Genomic DNA, 20,075 nt, shown 5'->3' with positions numbered 1-20,075 from the left:
ACGGGAGGAGAGACGCGGCTTCCGCCCGTCGGGCGTGTTTTTTCCTGGAATGATTCCTCCACCCCCACCCCCACGCGCCGCCGTTCTTTCCCGCTGCCTCTATGGTTCGGAGGACCGTCCGTCGGTGTTTGTGCTGGGGGAGCGGCGCGTGTGCCTGACTTGCTGACTTGCTGAGACGTGGCTGCGGCGGCTTTTAAGGGAGGCTGCGGTGGGGACGGGGAAGGTCTCTGGCGGGTGGAAACCGACGAGGCGGAGGCGGCGGACCGAGAGTTGCCCGGTGGTTTGTTTGTGTGGCATGTAAGTTGTGCGACTCTTCTACGTGTCTCTGCATCGCCACCCTGGTGAGCAGCAGCAATGCCTGGCCGAAACCTTCGCAGGAGATGTTTGGGGGCGGAGGGCGCCTGTCCATAGCTGTCAAGTTTTCCCTTTTCTCATGAAGAAGCCTATTCAGCATAAGGGAATTTCCCTTAAAAAGGGGGGAGAACTTGACAGCTACGCGCCTGTCACCGTCCCCCAAACCAAAGGGCGGGGTCAAGCTTCCCCTTCAGGGGTGGGGAGGTGTCTCTGTTGGGGTCCGTCCCTGTCGTGGGGCTTTTCCCGTCCCGACCTCTTGGAGCAGCCGTGGGCCTGCCTGTTGAGCATCCGAGGGAGGGAGGAGCGAGAGCCCCGGTGCGAAATCCCTGACCCACTTACGGGTTTCCAGAGGCGCTGCGGGTTTTGGGGGTCCCTCCTCTCTCTCCCTCCCCCCCCACTAACCCACCCGCACGGTTCTCCATTTGAAGGCAACTCCATAAAGCGGGTGTTTTCTCTTAAGTGTGGAAAAAGCAACCTCTCTCGCTCTGTTTGCCAGCTGTAGCTCAGGTTGATCAATTTACAGTATCGACACAGATACTGCATTTCCAGCTGCATTTCCAGTACAGTACTTGCTGTCCGCCACTTTCCGGTAACAATTGTACTTTTTTGGATACTTTTGTTTTGCTTTGTTTTTAATGGTTCTAAGACATAGCTCTTAGAAAGTCCTTTTTGATTCACGTTTAGCTTAGCCTTGCAAATAAGCGCATGAAAGTTAGCAGCCTGCCAAAAAAGGAGGTTTTTTTTAGTAGCCTGCTGGGTGGGGCAGAGATCTCTAGCCCTCCTGCAGCAGCACCTTGTGTTTCTGTGCTAGACAGAGGGGAGGAGAAGGCAGCATCCCTGGTTTCTCTACAAGGTGCAAAGTTCCTCCTCCACCAGCTCCCTCACTCATCCATATGGTATTCTGTGCACTTGCCTATATGTCCTTTCTTGCCACCTGTATAGCTACTACCAGCTACCAAGCTAGTGTTTAAGCAGAAGGCTATTTTAGCTGCTGCCTAATACCCTCACCCTGAATAAAGCCAGTTTTTCTCCCTTCATTTTTATTATTCACAACAGTGTTGTATACAACTGAACACACTGATGTCATTCAGTTAAACTGTACAATGTTAAACTGTAATAGAAGGCTGACAGGTCACTTGGAGGTAAGTGACATGACCCGAGAAGAGCAAATGTTTGGGAAATGGGCTGTCTGCCCTATGTCATGAACATGGACAGAGAGGAAGAGACATATTTGTGGTTGTGCGTACCGGTATGTGAAGTGTGTGTTTTTAAAATGTAGAAATAAGTATGAGTAGGGAAAACACTAATACATTTCTCTCTGCGCTATAGAATACATCTTGGAATGTACAATAACCTTAAGAAAAATGTTTTGAGTAGCTAATGTTACTAACTGGGCCATGTAATTTCATTATGTAGAATTTCACACCTGGACGTAAGCTGGATTTTAGATCCCCTATATGCTGGGACTAGTAGTGAGCAAAATGAAATTAACTCATTAACTCCCACATTCCCACGACTGTCCTTGCTAGGGAAACACATACTAGGATTATTTTTTTTGTAAGGAGTGTAGATTGACACCAAAAGTATATATTACTTTTATAATATGTATATATTACATATTAAATCACTCCACAACCTATGTAGTCCACTGGAGAATACTCCAGTTAAGTTTATTCCTGAAAAAAATGCTGTTTATCTTGTTAAACTTCTTGTATGTGTTTTAACAATAATTCTTTATAAATCTAGGGTATGCTGTGGTCATGTCTCAAAAGGATAATGAACCCTTGAATGAAGATGCTTGTGAACTAGAGGGAAATGTTCAGAAAACAGAGGAGGCAGAACCCACTGAGACTAATGGAGAGGAAGCTGAGCTTGTGGCTATGACACGGAAAAGGCCTGAAGCGAAAATCTGTGAGCCCAGTATTGCACAACAGCCACTGGGTCAGAATGTACAGGTATTGGTGCTATCAGTAAATTCTCATTTACCCCAACAACATTCACATTTTAATATTATACATTCCTTAGCAGGATTTGGGGGCCAAGAAGATCAATTTGAATGAAGTGTGGAACTGATAGATGTGGATATCTGTGTTCTACATTTGTCCTGTGTGCTAAATAGTAAGGTGCATTGTTAACATTCATCTTGTTGGACCTGTTTGAGACATAGGGAAAGCAGGAGTCAGACTTGTGTAACTTACGATGGGCTAAGAAGATGTGGATGGATGTAGCAGCGGACAGCACAATGGCAAATGCTTGTTGTTCATTTTGCTAGCTTACTCTGTTGGTACTGTGACAGTCTGTTAAGGCTAAGACAAACGTGAGTGCTTTATGGAAGACAGAACCTGTCAAAAGGGATACAAGCAATGACATGCGTTCTTCTTTGCTTAATTTTTGCTTTAATTAATTCATTGTTTTTAAAAATTATTTAATAAAACGATATATGGTGGAATCTAACACTGCATGAACGGGTTCCTGCTAGTGCAATGAGACTTCACCTTTCTCTCCTCCCCATACACACCCACAATCTGCTCTGGATGGTACCCAAACCCCCTAGAGCCATGGTTGCTAGCGTACAGGGGGGCAATTTTGTTTTTAAGGGGGACAATTCTAGAATGACTTATTAGCAGTTAATGGCCTTTTAGGCTTCCTCCACGTGAATAGAAGTTCACATTTTGAATAAGAAGAATTATATGTCATGGGGGGCATCAGGATTTTAGAGTTGCTTAGGTGGGGCATGGCCAAAAAAAGTTGGGAATCACTGCCCTAGCCCCCATATTTTGAGGGCATGTGCTTTTTACCAGCTTTGCCTGGTTTGCCAGCCATGACCGTGTCTGGATTGGGATAACTTGGCCGCTGTAGACCATGCATTGGTAAGTAGCTAGTGCAGAATGCAGCAGCTAGACTGCTGATGGGATTCCAAGAGCTCTGGCCAGGTAAAGGAATAATTTTTAGAAAGTTTTAAGTTGATAATAATAAGACAAATTCCAGTAGCAATCCAGTTTTTAGAAATCCAGGACAAGGCCCTGTTTTGGTTTATTCTTCATCAGCTGGAATGACAAAGAGTCTTACATTAAAAATGTGTCCTAGAGTATTATATTACATTTTGTCTTCTTTATATATACAGTTATATACAGACAATTCCAACAGACAGAGACAGCACACCTTTTGTCATCTTTACATAGGAGATATATAGAAAATTATATATAGACGTATAACAAACAAAGAATGCTTACCTCTAGTTTCATAGATTCAAGGTCAAAGCGTACCATTCATGTTTTTCTAACCAACTCAATCTGTTTGCAGTATTTAAATAGAAAACTAGGTGTAGTCTACTATCTACTTAAAGGAACAGTACTACATTTGCAGATGCTGACTATGGCTGCAACAATTTAAAGTTGCATTGGCATGATTTAAATACAGGCTGTATAAAAACACAATATTGACTATAAGAATGCTGTAAAGTCAAGACTGTTATTCAACCCCTGCGTATGTAACGTGTTAAAAAGATGTATGAACTCTTGTTAAAGGAGAAGTCTGTTGTTGTTCTTCCGGTGAAAGCGGGCTGGAGGTAGTTTCCATATTATGAAGAATAAAAAATCATCCTCTGTGTGTTTGTGTTGAGTGTAATGTTCAACCAATGGTGCCTCCATGATCTGATTACGAGCGGTGTTCGCTAATTCTAAGTTTTATAGGTCTGGAACATTTTCCAATGTACATTTTTTGGCATGGACAAATCCATGCATATATGCAATTTTTAGAGTTACAGTTACTGAAGTGTCTTAAAGTAAACTTGAACTTAGATAAGACATCAGAAAACTCCCTCACCTGTAAAGAACATTTGCATACATTGCATCCTCCTGGCCACCCATATGGCAAGGTTCAAGACTCTTGTGCTGCTATAAAAAATCCAGAATGACTTGGTTTTCTTGTCTGGAAATGAATTTTGGTTAAGCTGGATGTTTAATTTGAATAGTACAGTTGGCAACGTCCTTTCGTTTCTTCCCCAGATTTCCAGTTCCATGGAAGAGTCGCAAACAGGATGGGGTTACTGGGGGAGCTGGGGAAAATCATTGCTCTCGACTGCTTCTGCTACAGTGGCTACCGTAGGTGAGGCTGCCCGAAACCTAAGCTGTGCAATCTGAATTGAATAAATTGGGTCTGTTCAAAATTGTTTTTCTTTTTCTTTTTCTTTTTTGCTTTTAGAAGTTAAAAGTGACAAATGCAAAATGTTCTAAACAGAAAACAACAGAAGAAAAATAATTAGAGGCAGATTAAACATGGTAAAAATGTAAGCAGCAGCACAGAAGTTGAGAGATTACGATGTGTGCTGTCTCTTAAACAGAGAGGAAAAAGAGGGAGATATTAAGCTACTGGCTTAATTTTCAAATGCAGCATACTGCCTGGAGCAGTTCATCTTGCTGACTTGGCCTCTGCTTGCTTGGTGAAGTAATTCATTTTTTCCTTTGGACTAAAGTAATATCTTTGCTTTCTTTAGGTCACGGAATCTCAAATGTCATTGAAAAAGCAGAGACATCCCTTGGGATCCCCAGCCCTACTGAATTATCTTCTGAGGATAAAGATGTTGGGGAAGGTTGGTTTCTATTAAAATATATGTAAACTATTTGAAGTTTACCACCTGTGGTACTATGATGGATGTTGTTGTTTTAACACTACTACTTCTTGTACAAGGGAATCTGATATATATTTCCATAGAAGCTGCTATCTTGCTGTCACTAGTTTACTTACAGGTTGTGAGGCTCTTCATAAGTCTCATCTTTCCCTTCCTCCATTTATCCAAGACATACACACAAGGAATGGGAGCTACAGTCCATAGCCTATGTCTTATCTAGCACTGGCACCTCCTGTATGGCTGTGGGAGATGCCTTTGCACCTGAGGATTCTTTGCTGTATGGTATAAATGACTACTGTTCCCAATCAAATTGAATGCATATTTCTCAGCTTATTGCATGTGAAACTACTGTCGTAGATTGGCTGGGATCCAAATAATTGCATTACTATTTCCATGTACTTTGAACTTGTTTGAAAGAGCAGTTCCCCATGGCAAGCTATTGAAAATTAAGGGGACTTTCAAGTTAGCTTGTGATGATGAAATATGTGTCTGCTTTTGGGTGGGAAGGGAGTGTCACGCTACACCGGCCTTGCCCAAATTCTTGAGTGTACCTAAAGAAGCTCTTTTGATTCCAGGTATTGTCCTTTTGCAGATGAATATCTCTGCGTCAAGCCCTAGATACATTGCAACGCTAAGCCAAAGCATGGCTAAACATTGGCGTGTTGGTGTGCAGGTACTAACAGTAAAAACTGCAACCCGCTTCACTCTTCCTGTGATCTTCATGTTGCTGGAGCTCAGCCATGGTCTGGCTTGCTGGTATGTCCAAATCCAGACGTGGTTTGTCTCACTCCAAGGTTTGTTCTTGCATTGCCGCTTATGGTTTGGCTGGAAGAGACAAACGATGACTATGGATTTGGTTGTAACACTAAGCCAAACCATCTCTCTCTCTCTCTCTCTCTCTCTCTCTCTCTCTCTGTGTGTGTGTGTGTGTGTGTGTGTGTGTGTGTGTGTGTCAAAGCAGACCTTCTTTTTACTTTTAGTACTTGCACACTCATGCATTCACAGTAAGCCATGGTTTGGCTTAGCATTATGTGCAACCTGAGTCCTTGCCTAGGATGGTGCTGTTACCATAACACTGGATTCCTTCATTGTAGAACATCAATTGTAGAACATGGAGGCAGAGGGCAGAATCCAATATTTGCATTAGGGGACTTTCACTTCCTCTGATCCCCACTGCAGCTTCCTATGCACACCCCAGTTCTATTCTTGAGGTTCCCCCAACCCTCTGGAACAGAATTGGAGCTCGTGGCAAGGACTGTTTGACTCATGAACTCAAGCTTTGGATTCAACCCAAAATAAAAATAGAACTACTTGGCCATATTCAGAAAACGTCATTTGGGAAACAGAAATAAAGCAAAGATCTGCTGTTTCTTAAAGACACATGCTTATCCAAGTCAGTTTTCAAATTATGACCTCATGGGTCACAAAATGTTGAACTGCCTTTTAATCACAAGTGTCTGACACAAGACTACAACTCACTTCAGAATTCCTAGATTTCTATCAAGTACCTGTTTTAACGCTGACCTGACGTCAACTATGGATTTTGTCACACGAAGATCAGATTGGCAACAGGTTTTTGATATAAAGCGCTACATCTGTGATGTTCTACATCCATGTTGGCACTACATCTATGATATTGCATGAGTTTTATGTGGCATTATCACAAATATATTAAAAAAGATGCTTGGGGCCTTATTTGCTGCCTCTTTTTCATAGGAGCATCAATTCTATGCAATTCAGCGAGAGAGAGATCTTAGATTTGGTATACACCTTTATTTATTTATTTAATGAATCGCTTACTTTAAAGCATCTTGCAGCAATTTCACAATGCTATAGAAACAATTACATATATTAAAACGGGTAAATTAATTGCCCAGCAGACATTTTTACATTTCTCCTTCCCTTTTTTTGTTCTAAACCAGGGTGGAGAACCATTTTGGCTCTTTGACCAAAGCCTTATCAAATTAGACAGGTAGGTGGTGGTAACCACCTGTCAATCACTTGACATCACAGTGATGTCAGCTGTTTGTGTGCTTTGAAGTAGGGACTTCAAATCACCACGCACAGCCCTAGGAGTAAGGAGTGCAAGGGAACATGTTCACCTGACCTAGCAGCCTTTGGCTCTACTGCTCACCAGTTGATGGGCAGCAGAATCAGTCTGCTTTCCTTTGCCAATGAACAATGGGGGGGGGGTCAATTAAGGAGCTTGATTCTTCATTGGCAGCTGCTGCATCTCTGCTTGCCCCACACCTGGCACCACAAATGAAGTCAGGTGTGGAGAGGTGTGCACGGTTTGGGGAAAATGGCCTAGTAGGTCAAATTTAAATCCCTCACAGGCTACGTTTGGCCCACACACCACTTAAATCCTATTCCCTTCCCCTTGTTTTAGAAATCCAAAACTCTGAAGAAGGCAATGATGGCAAAGAAGAGACTGAAAATCCCTCGCCTATTACTGGTGCATTTGGAATGTTTTCTACCATCTCAGCTGCTGTTCAGAGCACAGTGAGTGAGACTGCAAGGAATATCAATTAACATCAGCTTATTTTATTATTATTTATTTATTTATTTATTTATTAAATTTATTTATTGAAAGCTTGTCTTTCATTTTGAATTCTGGGTAGTGGAAAACTTGATTTAAGTGGTTGGTTGATGCTGCACAATGGCTCATTAAAACATCAAATGATTCTGTAGTGCTGTGTAATATGCATTATCATAACTTATTTGTTGGTAATTAGTAAGATGCTTGTGACCTGTCTAGCAGCTGTATATGTCAAGAAAAAGTTTTTGATTGGCGTCTGAGTAGAAGTGGGCATTCTATCCTTGAGATGTAAAATCTGAAGTGTCTTGATGGCATTCCTTCATAAAGGAAGATTTCCTGCTGCGTGCTTAAGACCTGGGCAGCAATCTCGGTGAATTCCTTAGTCTAGAATTGATGTTTAATTGGGGTGGAGTGAAATATCCTGAAAGTATACAAGTACATTAGCAAAAGGTACATCATATGGTGCTTTGTAGTGGTAAGGACCTTTGGCTAAGCAATAAAGATTTGGATTTGTAGTATCTTGTGGACTTTGCTAGCAATTAGTGATGTTGCTGAACTTTGTAACGCTTTATTTCATTTAGAGAAGTGATGTATTCCTAACATGCTGGTATTCTGAAGTAGCCTATATTTTCTCCCCTAATAGCTTTTTCCCACTACAGTCTACAGTCTGAGCCAGAAACCACAAAGAATAAAGGGGAGGAGAGAGGAAACATCCATCCCTGTCATTGCTGCTGCTGGGTAGCGGGAGTGGGGTGTGTGTGTGTGTGTGTGTGTGTGTGTGTGTGTGTGTGCTTCTCAAGGTTGGCTTATAATCTAACCTGAGAACAGACTGTAAGGTGTTAGGTGTTAGGCCTGGTTTGGACTAATGCAGCACATAGTAGTTTTCTAGTTTAATCACCTTCCACCTCAATGTACTATATGGAGTTCAGTGTAAAAATAGCAGGGGGACCTATACCTGGTCAATGCAACCTAACATGGCTTCTGAATCATCTGGGTTTTTTTTGGGGGGGGGAGCATTATTTGGTCACATTCACATCATACATTTAAAGCACATTCAGTGCACATTTAAAGTGCATGGGTCAAAGCATTATGGGAACTGTCGTTTACCACCCACAGAGCTGCAATTCCCAGCACCTTTAACAAGTTACAGCTCCCAGAATTCTTTGGGGGAAGCCATGTGCTTCAGATGTGTGTTGAATGTGCTTTAATATATGATGTGGATGCGACTTTTGATTTATTTTCGAACGATGTGGAATAAGCAGAAAGAAATGCGTCTCACTGTGTTTGTAAAACAAAATGAGAAACAGTCAATGCGAACTTATCTACTTCTTACAGCATATAATTATATGCTTTTGAAAAATTTGTTTGTTGTGTTTATGATTGTTCCAGCATCAAGATAAAGTCATGTTAGGCTGTGTTGTTCCTTCTTATCGCCACCTATTATCATTCTTCCCTAAGACAGTACTTAAAAACCCACTCTGCACTTTGAACACTTGACTCCCAGAGCTCTCATCATGTGATTTATATTTCTGACTTGAGTTTTGATCTCTTTTCCTTTAAATTTTTGAATGTACTGACATGCTCTGTGTTTTGTATACAGTTGTACCTCGGAAGTCGAACGGAATCCATTCCGGAATTCCGTTCGACTTCCAAAACATTCGGAAACCAAAGCACGGCTTCTGATTGGCTGCAGGAGCTTCCTGCAGCCAATCAGAAACCACGGAAGCCTCGTCGGATATTCGGCTTCTAAAAGTAGGTTCCGCGTTTGTGGCGTTTGGGAGCCAAAACGTTCGAGAACTAAGCTGTTTGAAAACCACAAGGTACGACTGTATTTGTATTTCCAATGCTCTGTATTTTGATGTTATAAATATGTGCTGTAAGCCTCTTTGGGTGCAGCTCAGTGTGGAAACGCAGCACATAAGTAAACTCCATCAATCAAATGTTTATTCTCTTTCTCTCTCACTCTCCCACCCCCGCCCCACTTTAGGGGAAGACTGTTATTAGTGGAAGTTTGGATGCATTAGAATTCATTGGTAAGAAGACCATGGATGTGATAGCTGAAGGTGACCCTGGTTTTAAGAAAACAAAAGGCCTGATGATCAGAAATTCCACACTTTCTCAGGTATTGGCTTCCTTCAAGCTTCCACACAGCAACAAAGAGTAGTTTCTTTTTGGATTCCCTGAATGGCAAATTAGCAGTCCCTAGAGCCGTTCACAGCAGAACACCAGATATTTCAGGATGAACCTTTCCTTTGTGTATGTTTCTATATACATGCAGCAGCGTTGATGCTTCAACCTTTCCATTTGTAGATCTTGCGAGAGGCAAAGGAGAGAGAAGAACAGCGGACAGCTACTGAGGTTTCCATGGCTACAGAGAAGAAAGCCCATTATGGGCTACTCTTTGATGAGTTTCAGGGTCTTTCTCATTTGGAAGCTTTAGAGATGCTTTCCAGAGAGAGTGAATCAAAGGTAATGGCCCTGAGCAATTTCCTTTTTTTACAGTTGAGGAGGAATAAAAATGAATATTTCTTTAAACTCTGGCAGATGAGCCCTTTTATAGATTCCACACAAGCACCAGTAAATGAAAGCCAGTAAATGCAGGAAAAGCACCCCTCCCTGCCCTCTCCTGCTGTTTCTTTACCCCTTGTGTAGTGTTTTTTATTAAAATAAGAGCTTTCTCAATCTTTGTTGCTCTGAATGAGCCGTTTCTAGTAAAAAATCAATGGCATTGCGAGGCATAGCAAGTTTGATATTTTTACACACCCACCCTCTCTCTCTGCTGTGAGGGAATATGCCGAACACAGAGCTCCCCTTCTCAAAGAGTGAATTGCTTTCCATAGTCAGCTTGTCATTAGTGCTGCCACCTTAACTTTTCACACCAAATATCAAGCGTTTATGGCTGGTGGGTTTACAGTTCTCTTTGTGGCTTCCTTTCCTTTTAAATCAGGTGAAGTCGGTGATAAGCGCCCTCTCCGGAGATGAGTTAGATACTTTGAAGGCCGAATTGGAACAGCTCAAAGAAGCGTTTTCGTTAGCTGAATTTTATGATGATGAAGAGGAAGAAAAGAAGGGTAATTACAAGAATTCCCACTTGCAAAAGTAACAGTAGACTGAATAGCAAAGTAAAATGACCGAATGGTGAGTTCAGTCATTCCGTTACGAGTGTGGTGCAATAACACATGAAAGATGGAAAACTAAGCACATGAACCAGTCTACTAAGTCCTATCAATGGTCCATCTTGCATTATTCTGTTTCTGACAGTGGACAGATCTCTGGAAGCTTTGCAGGAGAAGCAGACAACACAGGCTGTTAATTGAGTACTCTGTGCACTTCCAACTTCTTCAAGTGAATGCCTTTGGCAAGATTATCTATGTTATCAGCCTCTTGGTTAATCATTACTGGTATTCTGACTCACTCACTCTTTGAGTCTGTGATCCAAAACTTAAATGGATATTGCAGTTGATCAGTGGGATCATGAAAACCACAGCAGAAGTACTGCTAAACTCCACAGGATAATCTCCTCCATCATTCCTGACTTAAAGGGGAAGAAGACCATTATAAGACAAGTCCTTGATCAGGAGGCTGTCCCTCTTGGTAGATTTTATGGAGACTAAGATATTTGTAAAGCAAAGCTATTTATACATAAGGACAGAAATGAGTACAAATGCAAAATTCAAATGCAACTTAGTAAGTTTTAATGTCGATGATTAGATGTAGCATTCAGCACCTGTCATCTCTTGCTTTCAGAGGAGGAAGACTTCACAAAGGAAGTAGAAGATCTCTTTTCACAATTACGAGTCTCTACAACGCCAGCCAAATTAACCCAAGTGAGTGAATGTGTTTTTGTCATCTTTTGGCTGTTAGGGTTATCTCTAGCATAGTTCTAGTTGCATGGAGGTGATTTTTTTTTGTCAAAAAGAACCCCATACATACAATGCGCTAGAAAATAGATAAAGTGTGACTTAATTTGATTATTTAATTTTTATACCACTTAAAATATTAAAAATATCTCTAAATGGGGTACAAAAAACTGAAGCAATAGCAGATAATTTATACAAAATATTACAAAAATGAAGAGTTACATATAAAAATGTTACATTAATGCAAAGTTACTACTATATATAATCATTATCAATTCATTTTCCTTCTGACACACCCTCCCTCTCAAGGTCCAAACAAACTCTCAACTCACCCACAAAAGTCTCACAACAAGAAGAGTTCCTGGAAATAGTGAACATCACCCTAGTCTCTCAATCTAGACTTGCTTTTTAGGGGCAGGCTATCCAAGGTGGATAGTACTTCCTCAGGCTGCCCACAGCTGTGTCCCATTCAGCTGCACTCTCTGTACCCAATTACCAGTCAAGCAGGTTTGTTGAGTTTCCCAGGGGGTCCAAAGGATGGGGAAAGCTCCCCTGCCTTCCACTCACACCCTCTGCCCTTCACACAAAACTGAATAATTGTTCCAGATCTGCCACCTATTTTTCACTTCTTGGGGTGTAGACCTTGTCAAAAGTCATATTTAGAATTAGTCATCACTTAAGGTAAGTTTTTGTCCTGGCTCTTGGACTATGTGAAACAATAGCCATTTCCTAATGTATGCAAGCTATTTCTCAACGTTTCATCCCACTCTAGCATGACAAGAAAAGAAATAATGTGATAGGGCCTTGCATACAGAAGCAGGCTTGATTCCTGATGGCTAAAGTCATGAGAGGCAGAGAGCAAGTTACTGCCCATGAGTGAAAACTCATTTACGTCCTCAAATACTGGCCATTTAAAGTGGTACCTCTGGATACACACATCTCCGATTGTGTATCCTTCAGGATGCGAATGCGGCAAACCCGGAAGTATCTTTCCAGGTTTCGCCGCATGCGCAGAAAGGCTCTATCGCACCGCGTGCATGCGCAGAAGTGGACCTTCCAGTTGCGGAAACTTGGGATCCGACCGGAGCTTCGGAACAGATCCCGTCTGCAACCGGAGGTACCACCATAGCTGCCAAGTTCTCCCTTTTTTTAAGGGAAATTCCATTATGCTGAATAGGCTTCCTCGTGAGAAAAGGGAAAACTTGGCAGCTATGGCTACCACTGTACTTCTATGGGGATAAAGTGAAGTGTTGCAATGAGAGCATAGCTTCCTTTTGTGGGCATGGGTTTTGCTGTGTTTCTGAAAGGTGTTAGATCTGCCTTGGTCAAATCTGTAGAATAAGAGAAGCATTTGGCAAAAAACAAAAACAAAAAAACCCCAAAACCAAAAACCCCAACCTTGGCTGCTTTGTAGTTTGCTGTGAAGTTTTGAAGGCTTTTGCCTTTTTCTCTCTCTTCACAAGGTAAGGACAATCATGGTATGCAGGCTGAGACCGTATCTGCCCGTGGACTGTCTCGCTAGAGTGGTGCATGCTCTAGTTATCTCTCGCTTGGATTACTGCAATGCGCTCTTATGTGGAGCTACCTTTGAAAGTGACCCGGAAACTACAACTAATCCAGAATGCGGCAAGCTAGACTGGTGACTGGGAGCAGCCGCTGAGACCACGTAACACTGGTCTTGAAAGATCTACACTGGCTCCCAGTACGTTTCCGAGCACAATTCAAAGTGTTGGTGCTGACCTTTAAAGCTCTAAATGGCTTCGGTCCAGTATACCTGAAGGAGCGTCTCCACCCCCATCATTCTGCCTGGACACTGAGGTCCAGCACCGACGGCCTTCTGGCGGTGCCCTCACTGCGAGAAGCAAAGCCAAAGGGAACCAGGCAGAGGGCCTTCTTGGTAGTGGCACCCGCCCTGTGGAACGCCCTCCCATCAGATGTTGAAGAGAAAAACTATCTGCCAGACTTTTAGAAGACATCTGAAGGCAGCCCTGTTTAGGGAAGCTTTTAATTTTTAACAGACCATTGTATTTTAATATTTTGTTGGAAGCCGCCCAGAGTGGCTGGGGAAACCCAGCCAGATGGGTGGAGTATAATTTATTTATTTATTTATTTATTTATTTATTATTTCATTCCAGAGGCAGTTGCACTGCCTCAATGTGCAGCATGATCAGGATAGTCCTGCCTCTCGTTTTTTGTGATGTGTTGGTGTGTTTCTGCTTCCTCTTGGACAGGCAAGGAACTCCGCTCATGAATTGACGAAAAGCCTCAGCGTGCAAGCTGCAAAACAAGAAACGCCGAATGAAGGAGACCAGCAAGTGGGCTCCGGGGATGCTGAGCAAGAGGATAAAAAATCAGTAGAGGTAATCATTTTAACCGAAGGAATGTTGCACTGCTGTCTAGCTGTCAATGCGCTTATATAATCTAAGCTCACAGCTGACAGCATGCTGCTTCATGCTTGCAGTTGCAATCTCTGCATGAAGCCTGTGGGATAGAATTGGATGGGAAAGTAGCATATTTTTTTATTTATTTAAAGCCAGGAGACTGACATCTTTTTCTAACTTCTGCAGGAAGTTCACGCATGTGCGATCAGGAGCCTGGCTGAATTGACAGCTTATTCTATCGAAGCATTCCACAAAACTGCAGCTCTGGTTCTTCACGGGCAGGAGCAAGAGGTGTTAGCCCTAGATCGGGCCAAAGCCCTTTCACAGTAAGGTTGATTGCTCTTGGCCACTCAGGGCCGTCTTAAGTATATTTGGCGCCGTGGTGCGACGGATCCCTCCGGCGCCCCTGCCCCGCCCCGTTTCCCAGCACGGCGGGCGGGTGGAGCTGCACGGGCGGGGCGGCAGGCACAGCGCAGCTGCCGGGGGTGCAGCTCCGTGGCGGGTGAGCAGGCGCAGCTCCGCAACGCCCCCCTGGTGGGCGGGCGCCCTGGTGCCCTGCGCCACCCAGCCTGGCCGTAGGGCCGGCCCTGTGGCCACTCCACTGTGTATAACAGGGGTTCCCAACAAAATTTTCTCGAGGACCCCTCATCGAGCCGCTATTGTGACAAGGACCCCCATTAATTCCTAATCCTAAAATTAAAAAGTGAGAGCCAAATTAAGAGTCTTTTTAGTTACAACAGAGTACTCCATCAGTATACAGTTAGTTTTAATTTTCAGTTCTAGACCACATTTTACCAGCTTCTTTACAAGAATATCATGGGGCACCTTGTCAAAGGCCTTGCTGAAATCAAGATAGGCTATATCCACAGCATTCCCTTCATCTACCAGGCTTGTAATTCTGTCAAAAACACAGGATTTAGCCTGCACTGGTCTTGTTTTGAAATGCAAGTATTGAAATAATGTACAGTTCCAATTTAACCACTGGCTTGTTTAGTTCCCAAATCTTTCAATACTGCTCTTGGCTCAAACACCACCAAAAAAATAAATACATCAACAACATGTACTTGAAATGCATACTGTATTTGGACAGCAAATAACATTTAAAATGTGCATTTTGAGAGAAAGGCCCTTTAAAAAAATTCATGTTTAAATGTGAATTTTCCTGCAGACTTTTAGAGAAAAATCTGCAGGCTAATATGGATGGACTCATGACTTGAACATATACAGAACTGATATTAATGAGAAATATACTTATTTACTTGTCCCTGTTATAGGGAGTAAGGCAATATAGGAAAGAGGTGTGAAAGGCCCCCTAATTTCATTAAATTACCAAGTTTTAACTTGTACTGTTCAGATACTAAACTAAAGCAGTAGCCGTAGAATAAAGGACCCTCACAATCATCTATCCCAATCCAACTCATGCTTAAGGCCCATTGAAATCAATGAGGTATAAATCTGTCGCAACTCACTTGGCCAAGAATGCACGCGGCGGCGGCGGTCTCAGCGGCTCAGGAGCCCTTTGGGCAGCGCGAACACGCTGGCTGCCCTCAGGAGCTCGGTGGCGCCGCGGTGCGCGCCAATAATGCCTCGCCGGAAGTCCAACAGGAAGCTGGAAAGATTCTCCCGCCGCAGCTGGACTCCGCCCCCTGAGCCCTATTGGCTGGCAGAGGGGTATGATGCGGCGACGGGGAGGGGCTGGTGCAGGGGGCTGACTACGCCCCCCTGCAGACGCGGGAGTCTCAGGCAGCGGGCGCAGGCAGCGGGCGGTGGCGGGCGGGTGGACTCGCAGGGGAAGGGTTCGTCTCCCACGCAGCAGCGGCTGCGGTTTGGGTGGCTTTCTGCTTGTTTGGGGGCTGATTTGGCGGCGCTAGCACATTCGTCGAGTTTAGGAGCTCCGTGCCGCCATCTTGCCTCGCCAGAGTCCCAGTCTTGCGGACCCCTCTCGCATAGCTCGCGGACCCCTGGGGGGTCCGCGGACCACCAGTTGGGAAACACTGGTGTATAAGATGGTAAGTAGAATCCTTCTTGCTGGCTTTGATACTACAGTTCCATTTCTCTTGATTTTGATATTAAAGAACTATTAGGCCAAACTATACTGAGAGTTGTATCCAAAGTAGCTCTACACCACTCATTCTGTTGATGCAAATATTTTTGCTTGTGTAATGGAACTCCCACCCTCTCCTCCTCCCATGCACCCCTTTAATCTGTTCCAGTGCAGATTTAGGGAGCGGAGGAAAGTTCCCTGTGCATGCATAAATTTTTATGCCAATGGAATAAGTACATTGGATACTGCCCTCAGTTATATGTCATTTTCCTCTGCATTTTCAAAAATCAAACGCAGCCATGGATGCTGCAGTCTGGAGCAGAGAACTAGGGGTGGGGGAAACAGGGAAGAGGCAGATTGCTTAATACTTCCATCTATTTCATTTGTGAATCGCTTCTCACAACACATCTAGAAACAATTAACAACAAAAACATACACAAAAATAATTTCAAATCCAATCAGTAGCAACCAGTGCAATGGTGTAGATGGAGTTGTGTCTCTGCTGCAATGGTGGCAAAGTTCTGACTTGTCTTCCTGCTTGCTTGTGGAGCCAGGGGATCACATCACTCCTTTGGTGCCATTTCACTCTACAGGGGACTTTTTACTTATCTCACCACCCAAAGTGGTGGATCGATGAGACAGAACAGTGATGTCCAGATCAGCCCCCACTGAGGGGAGGTAAGAGTGTGATGCTGAGAGATTATTCGAAATATTCCTGTTCTCTCCACCTTCTGTCTACAGGCTTGAATTAAGCTTGAAGGAGGCGGATTCTTTCATATCTTTTTACAAAAAGAATGTTAATTCATCAAATCACTTTTGTTTTTAAAGAACAGCTATTGAAAAGCATTTCTTTCAATTTGTGTTTACTATGTGCTATTTGTTCTTTCTTAGAATGACCATTGTGTTGTGCAAAGAACTATCGGCTGTATCTAAAGGCTTTGTGACGTGCTTAACAGCTGCTGGGGTAAGAAATCAAGTTTAAAGGGTTGCTAGACAATGGTATGATCTTATGGCAATCATCTGAAAAGCTGGCTTTCCCTTTGCTTTGCTTTTTTTAAAAGAAGAGGCACCCTATGGTCCCTAGTAGCTGCAGCAGTCAGTTCTAGACTTTACTCTCTATTAAAAGGTATTTAAAAAAAAGAAAAGAAGGGGGGAAATCCATTGGGTGATAATCTAGTTAGTCATAGAGTAGACTAACTAAAATCATTGGATTCAAGTCCATTAATTTCATAATATGACTTAGTGAGGTAACAGTATTTTACAAACTGTTGTTTGGCAACATCTGTGGAAAATGTCCATTTTGCACTATGCTTATTTTAGAGATATCTTCTTGATTTCTATGCCCCCCCCCTCCCTTGGCGGCTGACATAGATTGCATATTATGAATTTGCTATTCATAATTTCTGGTAGCCCCCTCAGTATTCTTGGTTCATACCTTTTTTTCTCTCAAGTAGCATGATGCCCCAGTTGTTGTTTTAATTGTTGCAAGCTGATCTGAGAAACTGACTTTACTTTGTATGTAACACGTTCTTTATGTGAAATACATCAGAGATGCATTTTTCGACAATGTGAGATGGATCAGCTGATCTAATCAGTGTAACTTTATTAATTTTTGGACTGGAGATCAGATAATATTCAAGAGGTTTTGTGCTGTGTTTGGTAATGCAACCTAAAATATCCAATGTTTCCAGGTGGAAGAGAAGGCAGATGTCCTTAACCCTTTAATCACTGGGGTGTTTTTGGAGGTCAGTTGCAATGCATACTTGCAAATTTTAGCTAGTTAAAGAATGTATATTTTTACTGGCTATGACTTTGTCTGAAGTGGGCTGGCTGATGACTGGAGTGAAGAAAGAATAAGTTGAGAAATCTTGTGTGTGTGAATATTGTCATAAAGTTACAGCATCTGGTTCATATTATGTAACTAGTTTCTGAAATCTCATTACTGAAAGAGCTAAGTGTGGTGTAATCTTTCTGTTGTGCTGATTGGGTGGCAAGTGGAGGATAAGATGTTGAGAAATATTTCTGACTGCTCATTTTGACTGCGGGAGGTTATGCTGTAAAACTTTAATCTGGATTTTTGGAACAGAAATAATCTTTAATACTCCCCAGACTTATAGATTGCAGATGAAGAAAGTATATGAACTATGACAGTTGGTGGAGGGTGGGTATAGCTCTTCAATGAACATGGTATGTAGGCTACCAGATGGGACATGGCTATATCTCAACCCTTTCTCTTAGATGCCTTTTGTTGCATAATGTCCCATTATTCCATTGAAGTGGTTGATTTGGGGAGTGGTGGTTTTGAGATGCTGAACAAATGCTAACCTCTAGGATTAGCAGGCACTCTTTATGGAAAGGGCCCCCCAGCGTGATTGCCCTTTTATGTTCTTCTTTGCAGGCTTCAAACAGCGCCTCTTACATCCAAGATGCCTTCCAGCTACTCCTGCCTGTTCTACAGATTTCTCACATCAAGGCTCGAACAGAGTTAACACAGCAATAAATCAAATCTCTGCACCTAGAGCAGCACCCCAGCCGGCATAAACGCACCTCCCCGGTTCAGCAAAATAATAGGAGCTTGTAACAAAAGACAAATGTTTTGACTGTGTTTCACTGACCAGTAATAACTTGCTCAATGGCCATCATTTATCTGCCTAGGCTAGCAAGGAGGATAAAGTGCAGACAACGCTGCAAGTTCAAGGCTTTGTCACTGTGCTGGTTAATGTTTTTCCCCCAGAGGTTCCTGGAGAAAGAATCATTAAGGTTGCAATACTGTGCACAGTTACACAGGAGTAAGTTCCATAAGACACAGTGTGACTTTGTTCCAAGTGAACAAACATGGGGTTACACTACAAGTATGTGTGTTTTAAAGAGATTTCATTAAAGGCATGGATCAGCCCCTTATCTTCCTAGCCTTGTCTCTTTTATTAATGAAACCTTAGAGACCAATTGGGAATTCTAAAAAAAACCCCTACTCTTCAAGTGACACTGTTTCTTTGAGCTTACGTGTTTGGATAGAACAAAACTTAGACCAGATTTGGCCAATATACTTGGAACATCTAGCTTTCCAGTGATCGATGAAAAGTAGCTCAAAGAGAACTAGCTAATGAAAAGCTAATATAGGCTAAATGTACATAGTTGGTGGCAGTATTTTGTTCCTCTTGGCCCTATCTCAAGTGGCTGAATGCTCTTGCGCTATTGTATTCAGGAGTGTGGGATCCCTGCCTAGATGCCCAGGCAAAGGTTTGGTGGTGATTCATATGGACAGACCCCAAGACTTTCAAGACAGAATTATTATTTTTTATAGAATTACTATATTATATCCTGCACGACTATGGGAAAGTTCCCCCCTTCCCCTTTGTGCTTGCAATCTAAGTTTGGGAGGAATACCCTGAATATTTTTGTATTAAACAACCAAGCAACTTGCTATGATTTGCCCCACTTAGAGAATAAAACAAATGCTTGACTAGTAAGGGAAAAGGCTTGGGTTGCATCCAATTAAGTTTTTCTCATTGAAATTAATGAACTTAAGTTAACATATCTGTTAACTTCAATGGGTCTACTCTGAGTAGAACTAGCATTGGATACAGGCCTTTGAAATGGTATCATGGAGTTGTAGAGTTGGAAGGGTCATCTAGTCCAACCCCCAACTTTTCTGTTATTTTAAGAGTGCATTTTTCACCATCTTTATCAGGATTGGTCTGTTGCCAGGGTAGTGAAAATGGTGCCCTCTAGATGTTGTTGAGCGACTCCCTCCAGTCCCAGCCCACATGGTCAGGGAGTTGATAGGAGTTGCAGCAGCCCAACCACATCTGGAGGGCCCCATGTTGCTTATCCCTGCTTTGTTGTAATACTTTTAGCATCTTTTTCAGCCTTCAAACTGCTCTGATTTCTAAATCCTCTGACTACTGGCATACCTTGTTACTCAGAAAAGCAGGGTTGCAGCAGCACACTCAAAACCGTGGCAACAAACATACGCACTTACATCAGGGCAAATGTCTTTCAGCTTTCGATAAATGTTCTATTGTTTGGGACAGATTCTTTTTCTACCAAAGAATCTATATTTTAAATATGTATGTTTGTGAAATCTGCACTATTATTATATAAAGAGAATAAATGTTGTTCTGTGATTCAATAAAGAGAAGGTTTTCCATTAAAACCAGGCTATTTATCCATTGTCTGTAGGATGCAGGCATGCTTACTCCAGGATGGGTCAGCAAAAGGTGAATCACACTTCTTGCTGCTGCTCTAAAGCTTTCTTCCTTGCATG

The 20,075-nt window shown here is 42.6% G+C and overlaps 1 protein-coding gene across 1 annotated transcript; it reads left to right on the top strand.

Moving 5' to 3' along the window:
• The first annotated feature begins 10 nt into the window (after positions 1-10).
• On the top strand, positions 11-19,964 carry FAM114A2 (family with sequence similarity 114 member A2). The gene is made up of 14 exons (XM_035105721.3): positions 11-297; positions 2,101-2,309; positions 4,362-4,461; positions 4,850-4,945; positions 7,374-7,486; positions 9,511-9,645; positions 9,834-9,992; positions 10,471-10,594; positions 11,271-11,350; positions 13,615-13,743; positions 13,951-14,090; positions 16,700-16,772; positions 17,500-17,553; positions 18,207-19,964. The coding sequence occupies exons 2-14, from the start codon at positions 2,115-2,117 to the stop codon at positions 18,306-18,308; spliced, it is 1,500 nt and encodes a 499-aa protein (XP_034961612.3). The 5' UTR covers positions 11-297; positions 2,101-2,114; the 3' UTR covers positions 18,309-19,964.
• The last annotated feature ends 111 nt before the right edge of the window (positions 19,965-20,075 follow it).

Source organism: Zootoca vivipara, chromosome 2 (assembly GCF_965207765.1).
Source record: "Zootoca vivipara chromosome 2, rZooViv2.hap1.1, whole genome shotgun sequence".
Taxonomy (NCBI): Eukaryota; Metazoa; Chordata; class Lepidosauria; order Squamata; family Lacertidae; genus Zootoca; species Zootoca vivipara.
Note: the sequence above shows the minus strand (reverse complement) of the source record. Positions and strands in the feature narration are given on the sequence as shown.